The sequence below is a fragment of the Hemicordylus capensis genome, chromosome 1 (assembly GCF_027244095.1).
Source record: "Hemicordylus capensis ecotype Gifberg chromosome 1, rHemCap1.1.pri, whole genome shotgun sequence".
Lineage (NCBI taxonomy): Eukaryota > Metazoa > Chordata > Lepidosauria > Squamata > Cordylidae > Hemicordylus > Hemicordylus capensis.
Window position 1 is genome coordinate 277,135,423 of NC_069657.1, and position 17,465 is coordinate 277,152,887.

General features: G+C 43.8%; 2 protein-coding genes across 8 annotated transcripts in view; one reads left to right on the top strand and one right to left on the bottom strand.

Annotated features, from left to right (window-relative positions):
- The window catches only part of DDX1 (DEAD-box helicase 1), a 37,902-nt gene extending 24,567 nt beyond the window's left edge, over positions 1-13,335 (bottom strand). The window contains exons 1-8 of the mRNA XM_053285453.1: positions 12,424-13,335; positions 10,557-10,608; positions 10,093-10,156; positions 8,030-8,059; positions 7,674-7,770; positions 6,704-6,751; positions 1,427-1,510; positions 511-594 (exon numbers count right to left, since the gene is read on the bottom strand). Of these exons, the coding sequence (XP_053141428.1) occupies positions 511-594; positions 1,427-1,510; positions 6,704-6,751; positions 7,674-7,770; positions 8,030-8,059; positions 10,093-10,156; positions 10,557-10,608; positions 12,424-12,439 (475 nt within the window). The 5' untranslated portion in view covers positions 12,440-13,335. The remainder of the gene's footprint in view (positions 1-510; positions 595-1,426; positions 1,511-6,703; positions 6,752-7,673; positions 7,771-8,029; positions 8,060-10,092; positions 10,157-10,556; positions 10,609-12,423) is intronic.
- The window catches only part of NBAS (NBAS subunit of NRZ tethering complex), a 304,433-nt gene continuing 299,519 nt past the window's right edge, over positions 12,552-17,465 (top strand). For 6 of the 7 annotated variants that reach the window (XR_008313691.1, XR_008313692.1, XR_008313694.1 and 3 more), the window contains exon 1: positions 13,375-13,708. Coding sequence is in view for 4 of the 7 variants with exons in the window: in XM_053285449.1 (XP_053141424.1) it covers positions 13,565-13,708 (144 nt within the window). In the remaining 3 variants the exon portion in view is untranslated. Of the gene's footprint in view, positions 12,659-13,354; positions 13,709-17,465 lie in introns of those variants that run through there. The other variant, XM_053285448.1, reaches the window with a different exon arrangement.

Consider the following 17,465-nt stretch of genomic DNA (forward strand, 5'->3'; position numbering starts at 1 on the left):
ACCTGCCCCATTCAAGAAGAAAACAGTACATGGGTGCTGTTTGATCTCATCAGTTAGCCAAATCTGATCGCTATTTGTTGCTCTCTCTCTCTCTCTCTTTTTTAAAAAAAACCCCTAAATTAATTAGTGATCCCCTCTTATTGTATGCTCTCAGCCAAAAGAAATCCCAAGCATGTTGCCAAAGCAGAACATTCAGGCTGCAATAAGCCAACAAGAAGGGGTATTTCATACCCTATTTTCTTAACCTAAAAACAAATTAGTATGGATTTCTGAGGTAGTATTGTATTGCTGTTGATCACCTAATATTTATTTTATGAAAGGAAAGTGATCATATATTTCCTTTGAGATATCCTCTCAACTGGTTTCTCAACTTGAATAGAGAATGGGGTTTTCTCTCAAAGCACTGGAGTTGTTCTGTTGTGCCAGAAATATATCTTAAAACAAGCACTGACTGTAAATGGGCCACCTAGACTTCAAGCCACATTTAAATAAAATAAAATAAATACTCACCTAAGTCTAACGAAGCTTGCATAGAGGACCATCCAACTCTGCACAACCCCTGGTCATGACAGGACACTTCATAATAATATTTTCCTAAAAGATTTCAAGAAAAATCTATATTACTAGTTTAATCTTTGCTCAGACAATTCCATTGGATCACTTAATAATAAAGAGACATCTTTAACTCTAATACAGTAATAATTGCAGCAGGAATAGAAAACAGTTTCTTGATGCCTAAAGTGATATCAGCCAACTTCATTCACCTTGTGAACATAGCCATTTGGCTACCTTCAGAAGAGCAACTACAGACACTGACAAAAAGGTGATTTCTGCTTCAAAGGCTCTGGTTAGTTTTAAAAATGCAGCCATCCAGATTTCCATCGACATGTTTTGATTTTTCCAGTGCTTGGCTATGGTACAAGAACTTATGTCATATCACAATTTCAGAAAAGTTAACCCATATTATTCGGTTCCATACAAAGCAGACAACAAATAATTCATTTTATGTAATCTGGTCAGATTTTATTCTTTACACCAATAGGGAGAATTATGGTTGTTTTCCTGCCCCAGACATCATTAGAGTGTGGGTGGACTGTTGAACTGGGGTTTGTTTGTATGGTATTTGCTGTTTGTGTTTGGATCAATTTTGCTCTGCATTGTAAAATTTTGTTTGAATAAAGTTTTTAAAATTTTTAAATTAAAAAAAATTGGTTGAAATGTTTGTTACTATATTTTTACTGTGTTGTTAGACTGTTTGATTATTATTAAATTAGCATTATGCTAGCATCATTTGGTTTTTCTTCCTTTCTCTGGTCTGTGATTGAAATAAGGATTCATTCATTCATTAAAAGACTGTGCTTTGTTTTCTTTAAAAACAAACAAACAACAAAAAACCCAAATGCAGCCACCCATTATTTCTTGGTACCTTTAGTCACGCCTTTAGTTGATCGGCATCCATGCCATTCCTTTATCTCTCTGCTTTGGCAACAAAAACCATCAGATCCAATAGCTAGACAGGAAAAAGAAGAGCTCTCAAGATCTTGAATACTGCTGATGTTGTTTTTACAAAGTACATTATCCACAAAAGAGAGCACGTTTTGTAGAATGGGTATGCACAACTTCCCCCCAAAATGTGAAGAATGCTGCAGACAGCATTTATTTGATAAATAACCAGACAGCATTTGATTAAGCATTTATACCATAATGCTATGGATGAGTGCAGTTACGTCTCTGCACTTGGAAAGATAAAGCAGCCATCTCTATTGGGAAGTAAATAGATCAAGTAAGTCCTGGAAATGGAGTGTGTGTGTAGATAGATATAGACATAAGTCCTGGAAATGGAGTGTGTGTGTGTAGATAGATATAGACATAGACAGACAAAGCATGTTACCATGGGGATTCTGAATTGATTGATTAAGTTCCGTCAAGTTGGTGTCGACTCTTAGCGACCACATAGATAGATTCTCTTCAGGATGATTTGTCTTCAACTTAGCTTTTAAAGTCTCTCAGCTGTGCATTCATTGCTCTCGTAATCGAGTCCATCCACCTTGCTGCTGGTTGCCCTCTTCTTCTCTTTCCTTCAACTTTCCCCAGCATTATGGACTTCTCGAGGGAGCTGGGTCTTCGCATAATGTGTCCAGATCATGATAGTTTGAGCCTGGTCATTTGTGCCTCGAGTGAAAATTCTGGATTGATTTGTTCTAGGATCCATTTTCTTAGTTTTCCTGGCTGCCCATGGTATCTTCAGAAGTCTTCTCCAGCACCAAAGTTCAAAAGTGTCAATACTTATTCTATCTTGCTTCTTCAAAGTCCAGCTTTCGCATCCATAGAGTGTCATGGGAAAAATCATTGCCCAAACGATTCTATCTTTGTAGGTATAGACACGTCATGGAATCTAAATATCCTTTCTAATGCCTTCATTGCAACCCTACCAAGTGCATATTTCTTGACTGTTGGATCCTTTACTGTTGATGGTTGATCCTAAAAGGCAGAAGCTATCCACCACTTCAATGTCTTCATTATCAGTTCTGAGGCTGGTTGCTGTACTCATTCTCATTAGTTTAGTCTTCTTTACATTTAATCGTAGACCCATTTTTTCACTGTGGTCCTTGATTTTCCTTACTTGAGCTTACAGATCATTGGCATTCTTAGCTATCAGAGTCGTGTGATCAGCATAGTGCAGTTTATTGATGTTTCTTCTTCCGACTTTAAACCATGCTCATCTTCTTCCAATCCAGCTTCTCTCAGTATATGTTCAGCATATAAGTTGAATAAATAAGGAGAAAGTACACAGCCTTGTCTTACTCCTTTGCTGATCTGGAACCAATCTGTTTCACTATGTTCCGTCTGGATGGTGGCTTCCTGTCCTGTGTATAGTTTTCTCATGAGAACAATGAGATGTTCTGGGACGCCCATTTTCCTAAGGATATTCCATGACTTGACATGGTCGACACAGTTGAAGGGTTTTCTGTAGTCAATGAAGAACATATTGACTTCTATTTGGTATTCTTTGGCTTTCTCAATTATCCAGCTTGCATCAGCAATGATGTCTCTTGTTCCTTGGCCTTTTCTGAAACCAGCATGAACATCCAGCATTCCCCTTTCCACGTAGGGCTCTAATCTGCATTGGATGATCCTGAGCATTGTTTTGTTAGCATGTGAAATTAAGGATATTGTGCAATGGTTTGCGCAATCTGTTAAGTCTGCTTTCTTTGGTATGGGTAGGTAGACTGACCTCTTCCAATCTGTTGGCTACTAGGGAGTGCACAGAACCGGCTCCCTTCGAGCTGATGGTGGGGCGGGGGTGGCTTTAAGGATGAGGCAGGGTGCACTTCCCCCACTACTTCCGTGCTTATCCCTCCAGTGCTCTGCGTAGAAATAGTCCAGCGGAGTGGCAGCAGCGGAGTACCTCCTTGCCACCCTGTTGTTTGAGTAACCGGAAGTGCCATGCATGCATCGCAGGCCTGTGCGCACACGTTGTGAGCGTGTCTGATGTGCGCTGCACTTCCGGTCACTGAAATAACGGGGTGTCAAGGAAGTACGCTGCCACCCTGCGGAACTATTTCTAGGAGGGGGAAGCACAGCAGGAGTGGGTGGGTAAGTTTACCCTCCTCCATCCTTAAAGCCACCCTGCCCTTGTATTCAAACCAATTTGAATGCAGGGGTTCCGAACTTGTTGGGCGTTCTAAGAATAGAACGCCCAACAGGTTCGTGCATATCCCTATTGGCAACTGTGTCATTCTCCAAATTTGCTGGCATAGTTTGGTTAGAGCCTTGACCGATTCTTCATCTGTTGCCTGCCATATTTCTGTAGTTATTCCATCAATTCCTGTAGCCTTCTGACTTGGTAATGACCGGAGTGTTGGTCTAACTTCACCTTCTGTACTAGAGGTTCTTGCAAGTAGGGAATATCTTCTAGAGTATCTTGGATGTTGATGTCCCTGTTGTACAGATTTTCAGTGTACTCCATAGCATAGTGGTTAGAGTGTTGGACTAGGACCGGGAAGACCCAGGTTCGAATCCCCATTCAACCATGAAATTCACTGGGTGACTCTGGCCAGTCATGTATCTCTCAGCTTAACCTACCTCTCAGGGTTGTTGTGAGGATAAAAATAAGCATGTACACAATTCTTAGCTCCTCGGAGGAAGAGCGGGATAAAAATGCAATAATAATAATAATAATAATAATAATAATAATAATAATAATAATAATCACCATTTGATCTTTTCTAAATCAGTGACTATCTGTCCTTTGGCATTCGAGGTTGGAACCTCCTTCTGAGTTCAGAGATCGTTGGGAAAACTTTCTGTCTATTTCCATCCTCAAGGTCTTTACAGGTGTCATTGTAGTACTGCTACTTGTCTCTTCTAACAGCTTTCTGGAATTCCCTATTAAGTTCCTTCCTGAGGTCTTTATCTTTCTTGACTTTGGCTTCTCTCCTCTTCTTGGCAATTTCCACCGTCTGTTCTAACATCCATTTTGCTTTCTTCTGTTTCTTGGTCTTTTGAAGTCTCTTTTCACATTCGTCCTTAACAACTTCTTTGATTTCATTCCACAGTTCCTCTGATTTTCTATCAATGAGGCTCAGAACTTCAAAGCGGTTCCTGATGCTCCCCTTGAAAATGGTGGGCATATTCTCAAGATCATATAGTGGAAATGGGATAGCTTTGTTTTTCCGCTTTAGCTTGACTTGGAACTTGCACATGAGCAGTTTGTGATCTGTTCCACAATCAGCCCCCCAGCCATGTTTTTGCTGTTATAACTGAGCTCTTCCACCTCCTTGCACCAATAATGTAATCAATCTGATTTCTGTGTAATCTATCTGGTGATGTCCATGTGTATAGGTGCCACTTTGGTTGTTTGAAGAATGTGTTAGCAATGAAGAGATCATTGGCTTGGCAGAAACTAATAAGTCCTTCTCCTGCTTCATTTCTGTTTCCTAGGCCATACAGTCAGATTGTGTTTTCCTACTTATCATTTTCAACTTTGGCATTCCAGTCACTAACAACCAGCAACACATCTTACTTGCATGTTGTCAATTTCAGACTGAACTTGAGCATAAAACTCATTAACTTCCTCCTTCTGCATCAGTCGTTGGGGCATAGACTTGAAAAACGGTCATGTTAAAGGGTTGTCCATGAAATCTAATTGATATTAGTTGGTCACTGACCACATTGTACCCAAGTACTGTCATTGCTATATCCTTCCTATGAAAGCAACACCTTTCCTTCGTTTTTTGTGTCCTGAGTAGTAAATGGTATGATTTTCTGACTGAAAGTGTCCTATTCCAGACCATTTTAATTCACTGATGCCCAAGATGTCAATCTGTAGTTGATTCATTTCAACTTTCACTGTGTTGAGCTTTCAAATATTCATGCTTCTTACATTCCATGTTCCCATTGTAATGCTGTCTTTGTAGCTTTGGATCGCAACATCAGTTGCTAGACATCCAAAAGTCTTTAATCTAACCACGTCATAAACACCACCGGTACTCTGAGTGATCCTCAGCTCTTCCTCAGTAGCATGTTGAGTATCATCTGACCTGAGGGGCCCATCATCTGCCACCACATCAACAATCATTCCATTTTGTCTATCCATGTGGTTTTCTTGGTAAAATACAGGAGTGGTTTACCGTTGCCTTCTGCTGCACAGTATGAAATGATGTCTTTGTTGTGGTCACTGAAGTGATCATCCGCCTCCAGCACATTCCTATATTGCTGCTGCCCAATATACAGTAGGTGCCTGCTTGCTTTAGTTGGGCAGTTTGGATGACCTTTGTGCTTTGGGTGACCCTACTGGGAGTATACCTCCCGGAGAACTTTGCTCATCCCTCCCAGGAATCCCCCGCCGCCACCACGATGAGGCAGCATAGCAGGACCGGGGCGGGGGGATTCCCAGTTATTAAGACTTTATCTGTTTAACACACACACGTGTGTGTGTAAAATCTTCAGCACTTTTAAGCCAAACAGAGTCTTATTAATTAGGAATCTCCCATGGTAACGTGCTTTCTGTATTAGAACAGATACCCAACCTATTTATTTATTTATTTGATTTGTATACCGCCCTTCCAAAATGGCTCAGGGGGGTTTACAATTAAAGCAGACCACTAAAACAGTAAAGAGCTAAAACAAATTTAAAAACAATATAACAATTAACAATTTAAAAACATTTTTAAAAAACAATTAAAACAATTACAGTAATTATTCATTCTTCGTGATTTTTTAAAATGGTTCTACACTGTTCTATCCAACTATAAATCAAGCTATTATTAACAAGATGTGTGTGAGTTTATATTCATTCTTCTTTGCATTATTGATTGGAACAAATATTACATATTCCTTATGCTTGGATGCGCTGCTGGAATTCAGAACCAGTACGACTTTAATTTCTCTAGTGGTATCAGGAGTGCAGAATTTAAGTTTGTTGGTAACATTTCTATACTGCTCCTCCTCCTCCACGGCCACTCACAGCAGCTTACATGAGGCTTAGTTGGTCTCCCATCCAGGCACACATAAGCTGCTTAGACCAGTCTATCTTCAGCTGGGTAATGACATTGCATGCCATAAAACCATTCTCTGGGCCACTAGTCAAAGATTACAGAAGCAGTCTAATGAACACAGGTTTCTGACACACACATTTTATTAAGGATAAAACAAAAATATATATCAAGGTCAGCTTCTGCTTGGTTGCAATATAACTTACCAAATGCAGATCCTCTGTCATATGGATTCATTTGCCATTTGTTGAGCACTGTCAAGAAGAAAAGGTTAGCTGTACTACCTTACCACAAAGCAAAGAGATCCTTGCATTTTATATGAATATGATGAATTTATATACTGTTTTCAATAAAAGTTCCCAAAGTGGTTTACATAGAAACAAAACAAAACAAAATGGCTTTATTAGCTGAAAGAGCAATTTGGGCAGAAAAACTTTTTGACATGGCATATATCAATTCAAATTTAGACACTCAGAGGCTATTCCCATGATCACTGGAAAGTGGGCTAAGGGAGCCCATTTTCCAGGGATCGTGAGAACCACCGGGCTTGCAGGCGAGCCCGGTGCTCCCAAGGCAGCTAGCCCGCCTAATTCCCCCTCCCCTTAAATGAGGTTAACGGAGCGAGCACGCCGTTAACCTCATTTGGTTGCTCATGTGTCGCTGCGGCTCCCCCGTGACGGAGCCAGCAGGTGTGTGGGTGGCCAATCTGGCCGCCCAGGGCTGCCTTTTGATCATCTGCGGGGAGAGCGGGCTAAGCCCACTCTCCCTGCAGACCCAGAAGAAGCTCTTCTCACTGATTGTGAGAAGTGAATGTGTTCCTTAGATAAGGAAGTCATTAGCCCAGATGCAGCAAATGGAAACTATAGATATTCTGCAGCAACTTACTCAAATTGCAAACCACCAACAGGAATTATGGTACCACAAAGGTGTTTTATTTTTTAAAAAAAAAACAAACTCAAATAGAGCACTGCTGATGCATGTTCTTTGAGAATTAGAGCCCAAGCTGGAAACACAAGCAAAGGCTCCCCCACTTCAATTACCAGATTTAACCCCGATTTATCATACTTTGCTAGTACTGGGCTGGCTGGAATATACACCTTAACAAGCTTCATCACATATTAGATTCAAGGTAGCAATTCAGTATATATTTTAACAACTTTAAAGTGACAGGCTTACCTCCTCCACCTGTTTTTACAGTGGTTTTCCCCTTTTTGCCTTCCTGTTGATCCTTCAGAGTTTCATAAACAATCTGAATAACTGGGATGCTGAATGCCTGTAATACAAAGTTGCCTGTTTAAATGCTTTGAAACAATTATAATCTTCTAGTCTTGAGTTAAAGTATTTGAATACAAAGCAGTAAGACCAATGTTCAAATTTTTGGTGAACTAAGGATGTCTATGTATGCAAACATTCAAAAATGTGTCACTTCAGTTGTTACTACTATAAAACTTATGACACAAAACAGTCCACAAATCAAGTGTACCTTATACAGTATCTGAAATGTTACATATAACAATAAAAATTCCACTTACACCAGTTTTTCCACTCCCAGTTTCTGCAGCCTGTGTAGAAATAGGTTTTAAGAGACTTTCAGTAGTTAAAAGGACATGATAATCTTTAATGAGTAACAAAGTAAAGTAGAAATGCTTAAAACCACACTAGAATAGGCTTGAGCCTGAAATGTTTAGGAGGCCTTTATAAAGGCCTCCGAAACGTCTCAGCTCCAGGGGCATTTTGGCGCCAGTGGGGGTAGTTCTTTAAGGGTGGGGGAGGGTGCACTCACCCCTCCTGCCGCATTTCCCCTGCCGGAGCTCTGTTCTTTTCAAGCCTCTCAGGGAGGCAGCGTTCCTCCCTGCCGCCCTGTTGTCCTCATCGGCCGGAAGTAGCAATCGCATGTGTGCCCATCGCGTGCACGCCCCCATCTGCTGTGCACACATGCGCACGCAACGGGCGCATGCACGATCACTACTTTCGGCCACTTCCAGATGATGAGGACAATGGGGCGGCAGGGAGGAACACTGCTGCCATGAGGGGCTTGAAAAGAACGGATCGCTGGTGGGCGAAATGTGGCGGGAGGGGTGAGTGCACCCTCCCCCGCCCTTAAAGAACTACCCCCGCCAGCGCCAAAATGGCCCCCGGAGCTGAAATGTTTCGGAGGCCTTTATAATGGTAGCTCCGAATGAACTACCCCTGCCAGCTCTGAAGCAACTTCGGGCACATCCCTACACTAGAATACTGTATATCAAATGCAAATGAACATCCTGCTCAACTATAGCTTTAATTTTTGAGGGAAAATTCAGTAATTCATTGGCCATGTGCAGACGAAACTGTTTAGTGTTGTGTGCACAATTAAAGCAGAGCCTTGTGCTTTCCCTCCTCTTCCTTCATGAGATAGGGGAGGGGATAAGGCACTTCTAATATCGATTTAAAATAAGTTAAAGTTTCAAGTTATTTCTAGGGATGAGCCTGAAGCGTTTTGGCACCTCTTTGGAGAGGGGCCAAAATGTTTTGGCGCAGGGCAAGGGGTCCCCTTAAGAGGAAGCGGGCAGGTCCTACCTACCTTTCCTCTGCCCCGCACCTATTCAAACTTCAATACCTGTGTGAAGGCAACAGCTTGTGCCGCTTTCCCCTTTAAAATGCCATGCTGTGGTGACGAGATGCCGGGGAAGCATCCTGTTGCCGCAGCATGACATTTTAAAAGGGCAAGTGGCACAAGCTGCTGCTTTCACACAGGTATTTAAGTTTGAACAGCACCACGGTGGGGGTTTGGAGGACAGGAAGGTAGGACTTGCCCACCTCCTCTTAAGGGAACCCCTCGCCGCCCTTGGGATGGCACTGAAGCAATTTGGTGCACATCCCTAGTTAGTTCCAAACTTGGTAAATTGTGGTTTATAACTGAAGTGAATCATAAACCAGGATCTGAAACCATATATGGTTTGAATAAACCAGTTTCCAAATTTGGACATAACAGGAAACTGTGGTTTATCTTAAACCTGAAGTGGAAGTGTTTAATCTCCTTCCTTCATGCATAGAGGAGGAAAGGGGGCAGTGGAGTTCATAGCCTGAGGCTCTGCTCATACATGTAACACTAAACCACAGTTTAGTATTATGTCTGTAGACTATCATTTTATGTGTGGGCACTCAGGAAGAAAATAGAAAACATACATAGTATATAGTGTAGGTAAAAGTTTAAGTATTTCACTCAAAGAGTGCAGAAGAGGACACAGAGAGGGGATTTAGAAAAAAAAAACTTTTCTGTAAAACCACCTTTCAAAAAAACCCAAAGATCACCCCCTGAAATGAATCCAAACAAATTTAGTTTACAGCAGCATTGTCACAGTGTACAGTACTAGCGATGCACCATAGCTGATCATCTAAAGATGATACCAAGTTTGATACAAGAGAGAAGATATAGATAGTAAAGTTCACAACTCTGTTCAGGACTGAGCTGTAGAACAGCCATGTAAGATCATTAAAGCTGCAATTCTAAACATACTTACTGAGGAACTGCCTATTGAATTCTGAGTAAATACTAAGCACAAATAAGAGGGTCACTTAGTTAATATTCTATAAAATAGGTACCAGTAATACATACCATGAGAACATCACCACCTCCCAAAATCAATGGAATCGACTCTGCTTGAATATCTGTAGGGAGACTACAAGAAAAATGTAATGCAGAAGGCATGTTTTACAAGCGCAACCAGAAGTATATCTGTAGACCCTATTTTTCAGGTTGTTTTTAACAGGAAAAGAAGGTTGTTGAACAAGATATATTTGTTGCCAAATTCTTGAATTGTGCAGAGCTGTAATATAGGAATCCTATCTACAAAACTAAGGGCAGCTTTTCATGTGCATTTAACAAGTAAGAACAGAGTGTGCTCAACCCAATCTCTCTTTTGGTCTGAAGGCAGACTCCATACAAGCATGGCAACAAAGGTTCCTTCCACTGAACTGGGGCAGAGTTTCCAAAAACACTACACGGGGCATCATTAATAAAAATTCCTTTGTTTTTTTAATCTGGAGAGCCAAAAATAAAATGAAGATAGTCATACTCACAGCCAGTCCATTTCTTCTACTGCTTGAGCAATCTCTGGCATAACACCCATCTCTGCATAGAAAACAAAGAAAAGAATTAGCTGTCTGTGTTCAGTGTGAGAAAATACCTCATATCCCCTAATGCTTCATCAAGACAGTTTAACAAAGTGTTTACTAGACATTCTGTTAACACACATGTATTTGTGGACTGAACAAAAAACAGACAGCTTCTGTAAAACTGCTACTTACTGATCCTTAGTTATCACAAGAACCCAGAAGAGTGGCGATTTACTAGGGTTGTGTGAAGCATCCCTACTTTGAAGGCAGGAGACAGGCTGAAGACAGTTCATCTTGCTGCAAGCAGTGAGAGATCGGCAGGGTGGTGACTTGTAATTTAAAATGACTTCCAGCAAGGTTTCCCTCATGATCCTGGGAAATGTAATATTTCTTCCTAGGTGTAGTCCTGGAAAAAACTAGTTTCCATAAGCACCTGCATCATTCCTAGGACTACATGGGAACTGCTGGAAGTCATTTTAAATAGCTAGTTGAAGCCATTGCTGCTGCTGTCTCCTCATTGCTGGGAGAAAATAAACTATCTTCAGCATGTACCTGGTTTGGTAAATACTAGGGATGTGTTTGGAACAGAATACTAAATCTGCTGAACGTCCCTTTGGAACTGGTTGTTCTGATGGAATGACCCCATTCTGACTCAGAATGTTCCAGCACATGTGTGGCAGCCATTTGTGTGGTGGTGCTGGCCATGCATACACAGAGACTAGAAGAGTACCACTTTGGATTCCAAAATAGTGCTCGGAACACTTGGAATGCTCCAGCACAAAACAGGCTTGAAACAGGCCCGAGCTTGGAACAGCCCATTTCGAGTTGGAATGTTCTGATCATGGAATGTTCTGCACATCCCTAGAAAATAACTTCAGGGTTTGGAAAAGTGGCGGTCTACCCAAACCTGCCTGATCCAGCCTGAAATGGATGGCAGTCTGTCTAGTTGAAGCTGAATAGACAGTTAAAGCTTTGCACAGCCCTACCATTTACAAAACAGCAACAATACTATAGCTCAGATGCTTATATACATTTATGAAGAAAATTAATCTAAAAAGTTGAATAGCATTACAAAACTAAAAGGGAGTTGCTTACACCCAACACCAGATGATAACAGAATGGAGGTGCTTTAATTATATTTTATTATATATTTATTTTTACATGTATATCCCACTTTTCATTCAAGGAGCCCAGAGCGGTGTACATGGTTATGTTTATCCTCACAACAACCCTGTGAGGTAGGTTAGGCTGAGAGATGCGTGACTGGCCCAGAGTCACCCAGTGAGTTTCTTGGTGGAGTGCTGGCACATCTGAGCCCTGTGGAAGAAGCCCACACTCGAGGACTGGCCTGGAGTCTCCAGGAATCAGCTCTCTCTCTATCCGTTCTGTCGTGTGTGACTCTCGGTCACTCTATGGATCAATGCACTCCATGCTGTCCTTCCTATCTCATACAACTTCCGTCATGGTCATTCCAGGAATCAGCATCAACCTCTTCTAGATGACCATTAAAAGCAATCCTGGAGATTTTAAGGGCTTGCTATGACAACCCTGGCACTTTCTTATTGGAGGTACACGCAGCCTCCTCCTAAACAATACTTATATTAATAGTACTTATATATTGGGCTGAGCTTTAGCACTGAATCGATGCTGGGACGGAGCTGCGCTGTGACGTAAGACTCCCTCGCGCCACGCCAGCTGGATCTTTCACCCCCAAACCCTCTTTTGTTCTCTTCTCCCCCGAAGCCGAAACGCTCGCCCAAGTCCTCGCCCATCAGAACCAAAAACAAGGCAAAGCTCCTGCCTTTCAAGCCGCTGCAAAACGTTAACATACCTGAAAAGGCCGCCATGCTTGCGCTCTGCGTACGCTGTCTACGCTCAGCCCTGCCACCGCATCAGCAGCAATCGCTAGCCTCCAGGCGCATGCGTAGTCTGGAGTCCCTGACTTTGCCCCTCCGGTCTGCACAGTATCTAGTTGGCCAAGGTTCCGGCGGGGCAAACTTGGAATGGCATCCCGATACCTTACAAATCCTTTCCTTGAACCGTGATGTTTCAGATTTCAGCTGAAGGTAACAGAATCTGTCTCCCCACCCCTATGCCACTCATGTCCGAGAACCGGCTGAACTTCAATGGTTTCACTTCAGTTTCACTGAGTTTCAAGAATAGGGCTGCAAGTTTCTAGCCATCATGTGAGAGTTGGGGTTACAGTGTACAAAGAGAAAAGCAAAAAGACAAGTTCAAATGACATGCAATTATGCATGCCGTTTCTGTTTGAGTTCTGGATGAATATTAGACTGCACAAGACCTCTTGCAATCACTTGCGCCATGTGGTGCTGCTGTATTCTAAGGTGCAGCTGGACACATTTTGTGCTGTGGGGGAAATTGTGCGGTGGGAAATAGGCTTTTATGCAGTTGGGAATATAGGAGTTTAAGAAGGAACAGAGTTGTCGAAATAGATAAGGAAAAAAAGTCTCACTATATTTTGGGAAGGAAGGTAGTTTTCACCCATTCTTTGCTTCCTTCTTTAATTTTCCTGTCTTTTCTCCCCTCCCGCTCTCTCAAATTCTCTGCTCGTTCTTATTTCCCCTCCCCTCTGTTATGTTTTTCTTTTTCAATTAAAACAAGTTTGGGAGTTGCACACAGATTGGGAGAGGCTACACCGGCTTTTGTGCAATTGGGGGGGAAAGGTTAGAAGAAATGCATAGGCAAGCAATATCCAATAAACCCAGATCCTACTGATGACGATCCTGTTCATGTTTACTCAGGGATATGCCGGACGGAGTTCAACGGGATTTACTTCCACGTAAGTCCGCGTGCCTAAGGTCGGCGGTCTTAGGGTAGCCTCTGACATCACCGAAACGCTATCGCTGGCTGCTAGAGTCTGAAGGGTTACAGCAGGCTTCCCCGAGAGTTTAAGAGGTGTGTCCGCTGCCGGCCTCCGTAGCAGCTGTACCAAGGGCTGGCTGCGTGTGGTTATGGCTGCTGCCATTGCCGCCGCTCGAGGAGGCGAGCTGGAGCCGGAGTCGGACGGAGGTGAAGAGGAGAAGGGAGGAGAGGAAGAAAACATTCTGTATGACTTGCTGATCAACACCGAGTGGCCGCCGGAGACCGAGGTGCAGGTGGGTCTTTCTACTCTGGAGCGGGCGGGCTCTGCTGAGTCGCCCAGCCAGAGAAGTAGTGACAGCTGCAGACTCGCAGAGCGAAGCAGCCACGTAGGAGAAGGCGTGGAGGGAGTCGGGTCGTGGCAGAAGATGAGTGCTCGCGTCAGCCCCTCTTTAAGCGCCCTTGCACGCCCGGGCAAACTCCAGACATCCAGCAGGCGCTTCTGAATGTAGAAACTGACATGGCTCCCACTCCTTGACTGACTGGTCAGGAGCCCCTTTGCAAAGGGCTGTGGTGCCAGGCTTGGGCTCCAGGAACACGTGGCATGCAGGCTGTTGTGCTGAACATGAGCACCAACCAGGGGCTTAGCAAGGTTGGAATGGGCCCAGAGATGAGATTTTAACCCCCCCCCCCAAATCTTCGATCACGAAGTAAAGAAATCTTAAATGAGGCTGAATAGTGGTAACAAAATGGTAACCTATGTGCCACAATAGAAAACCATCCTAAATTATTTTTTTAAAGGTTTTGTAAATTGTGGACGATGCAAGCCATGTAATGATACTAGAGAAAGACATGCTGTTCTGGTAGCTCCAGGTCTTAACAATCTCATCAGTTTCAGAGGATGAATACCACTGAAGGAACCCCGGGTGGGTGTTGCGGCTGGGGGAGTCAGTCATGTGACTTGCCTCGGGGGGGGGGCCAAGGCAGTGGACCCCCAGACAACTGTCTTCCCTTGCCCTATTATAGTTATGTCCTTGGCACCAACTTTCATTATGACATCTTATTTGGGCCATTTCACACTGTGTTTTGTTTGGGTTGTTTCCTAACCCACCCACCCACCCACCCACCACCAAAAAAAAAGAAGCGAAAAAAAAAAGCCCCGTGCTGGTGTTGAGCTATGTTCTGTATCTGAACTGTATCCTGAACATGTGTGTCAAAGATATCTGATATTTCAGTGTTGTAAACAAACTGGGCTGTCAAATGGGTTACAGTTGCACCAAAGGCTTGACTTGATGCAGCCAAATAATGTATGTGGTGATCCTAGGTAGAGGCCAACACCCTTTCCATCAGATTCAAAGCACTTTATTAGGTAATGAGACTCATGGCTGGGCCTTCACTTAACACCTGCAGGTGATGGGTTAAGCAGTGGTGACATATTATATACTTACTAGTATTTTTTAGCCCGTTATAATAACGGGAGCTAGCCTTCCCTTCCCTTCCCCCCTTCCCCCCCCCCTTGCCTCTTTCCTCTCCCTTGCCCCTTCTCGTTTTTTTTTTCCTGTCCAGTTTCCCTCTCCGCCGCAGCTCATGGCCGAGGTTCTGGGCTCCGGGCCCGCCGCCACCATTCTCCCTCCCGCCCCCGCCTGCCTCCATGCCGCGGCCTGTCTTCATCCCTCCCGCCCCCGCCTGCCTCCATGCCTGCCTGCCTCCATGCCGCGGCAAGGGCCCCTGGGCCGGGCGCCGCCGTCTTTGGAGTCTGTGGCCTGCTTTTGGCCTCCGTGCCGCCGCCGGTCTCCCCGGCTGGGCCAGGGCCACCCGCCACCGCCAGCCTCCACTCCGCCCCCCCGCCGGCCCAGTCTCTGTCTCTTCTGGCTGTGGCGTCGGCTCTGCCGCCGCCTCGGCCAATTTTCTCTGCCGCCCCTTCCCGGCTTCTTCTGGGTGGCCGCTTGGCCGCCCAACATGGCTGCCGGGTGCTGGCGGTTGTGTCTCCCTGCCCTGTTCTGGGCATGCGCTTTGCGCATGCCCAGAACGACCATCGGAGGCACGGACACACGCTTGGTGTCCGTCCACGGATGGACACCAAGCCTTTTATTATAGAGGATGTTAATATCTAGTTATACATAGGCTTTTGAAAACTGAGCATCCTCCCCCGCCCCGAAGAACCAATCATGGTTCTTCTAGACAAGATACATTATGGTCCCAATCTTCAGAGTTCAGTATTCTCATTGTTCGTTGTTCCCCCAAGCCCCTCGTTATCATACATTCCAAAAATCATCAGTTCATCCTAAACAGTAACTTTGGTTCACTTTCTCATCCGGGATTTGAGGCCCAGTTGCCCAGATTTCTGCTACATCCTACACACAGTTATCTTGCTGTGCATAGCTGCTGGCTACTGTGATCTGTCCATATGTTCAGTGTCCTACTTCCACTAAAACATTCTGGAGATAAGCCTTCTACAGGTTTGAGTAGTGTTGGCAATGGAACAGTTTAAACGATACCTTAATCCGCTGATGTGAGAATGTGTGCACTCAGTGAATACCCATATCCTCCCCACTGATATGCCAGAGTGCCTTTCACTAATCACATGGGGGGCAGTTAATCTGAACTGCCCCCCTACTTATGCTATAAACAGTATTTGAACTGCATGTGGAGGGGCAGCTTGGATGAACTGCTTCTTCCACCTGATTAGGGAAAGGTACCTTGGCATGTCAGGAGTTGAGAAGGATGTGTACTCTGGGGTTGGTGAATGAAGTATCAGCTGAACTGACCCCATGTAAACAGTATACTTGTTAGTTTTTAGACCTGGGAGGCTTTTGCAAATCTTTACACTACATTATAGTTTAGAAGTACGTGGATACCATTCACTCACCAGAGATGAATGAATATAGCTCAGTGGCTAGGAGAGTGGGCTGATCACATTAGTAACCAAGTTCTGATAGTTGCTGTAAGTAAATGCTTCCAGTTGCCAAACTACTGTAATCCAATACAGGGTTTCCCAACCTTTTTAAAAAACCAGTGTTCTGCTTCTGTTACAAACCTTCAGCTAAGGTGTACCCACTAGAGATTTTGTGTGTGTACATACACTCATTACTGTTGTGAGACAGGCTACTCTAGTCACTGCCTTGCATCCAGACTAAATTATTCATGAGTACTCCCACTGAGGTTAGTAGAAATTTCAGTAAGATTGCTTATGAATAACTTAATCTGAATGTAAGCCAGTGACTGGAGTATCCTGTCTCATAACGGTAACATTCTAAATTTGAGTGTATGAAAACCACAGGGCTCTGTGGGCTCCATGAGTCGAAATTGGCTTGACGGCACACTTTACCTTTATACCTAAAAATACAAATTTTAGCCTGTTGGGGAGACGGGCTACTACAGTCAGTGGCTTACATCCACACTAAGTTATTCCTAAGCAATCATTGAAATTAATGGGGCAAGTTGACTTGTCGTATTTTAAATGGGAGTTCTCAGTGCTAACTTTTTGAAGCTTGTTGGCCAGACTAAAAGGATGTATATGCTGAGCTTCAGCACGGAGCCAGCTAATTGGGAGCAGTGGAGGAGGGTCTTCACCTCCCTCCCATTCTGCCACAGACACATAGCTGAGGATATGTTGGCTTCAAGCCGATGAACCTCAGATGGGGAGCAAATAGTGTGGCTGCAGCAAACGGAGGCAAGAAGGCTCTGAGTGCCCCGGGAGCCCTTCATGTACCCCGGAGGGACTAGCACCCCCGCTGCCGATCTGCCATATAACATAATGGTTCTTTGAATTCTGACTTGCTGAATAGAGACCAACTCAAATCAATATTTTGTGTCTTTCTCCATTCTGAATTTTTTAATGAACATTTGAAGATGAATTTTACTGAATCATACCATTGATCTATCTAGCCAAGACTATCTGCTCTGTCTGGCAGTGGATCTTCACCAGAGATGTTTCTCAGCCCTGTTCCCTGATATTAAGTTCAAATTCAGATGCCAGGAACTGACTGGGACTCTTCATGCTAACAATGAGCTCTGCTGCTGAGCTATGGTCTCCCCCCTCCCCCCAACCCC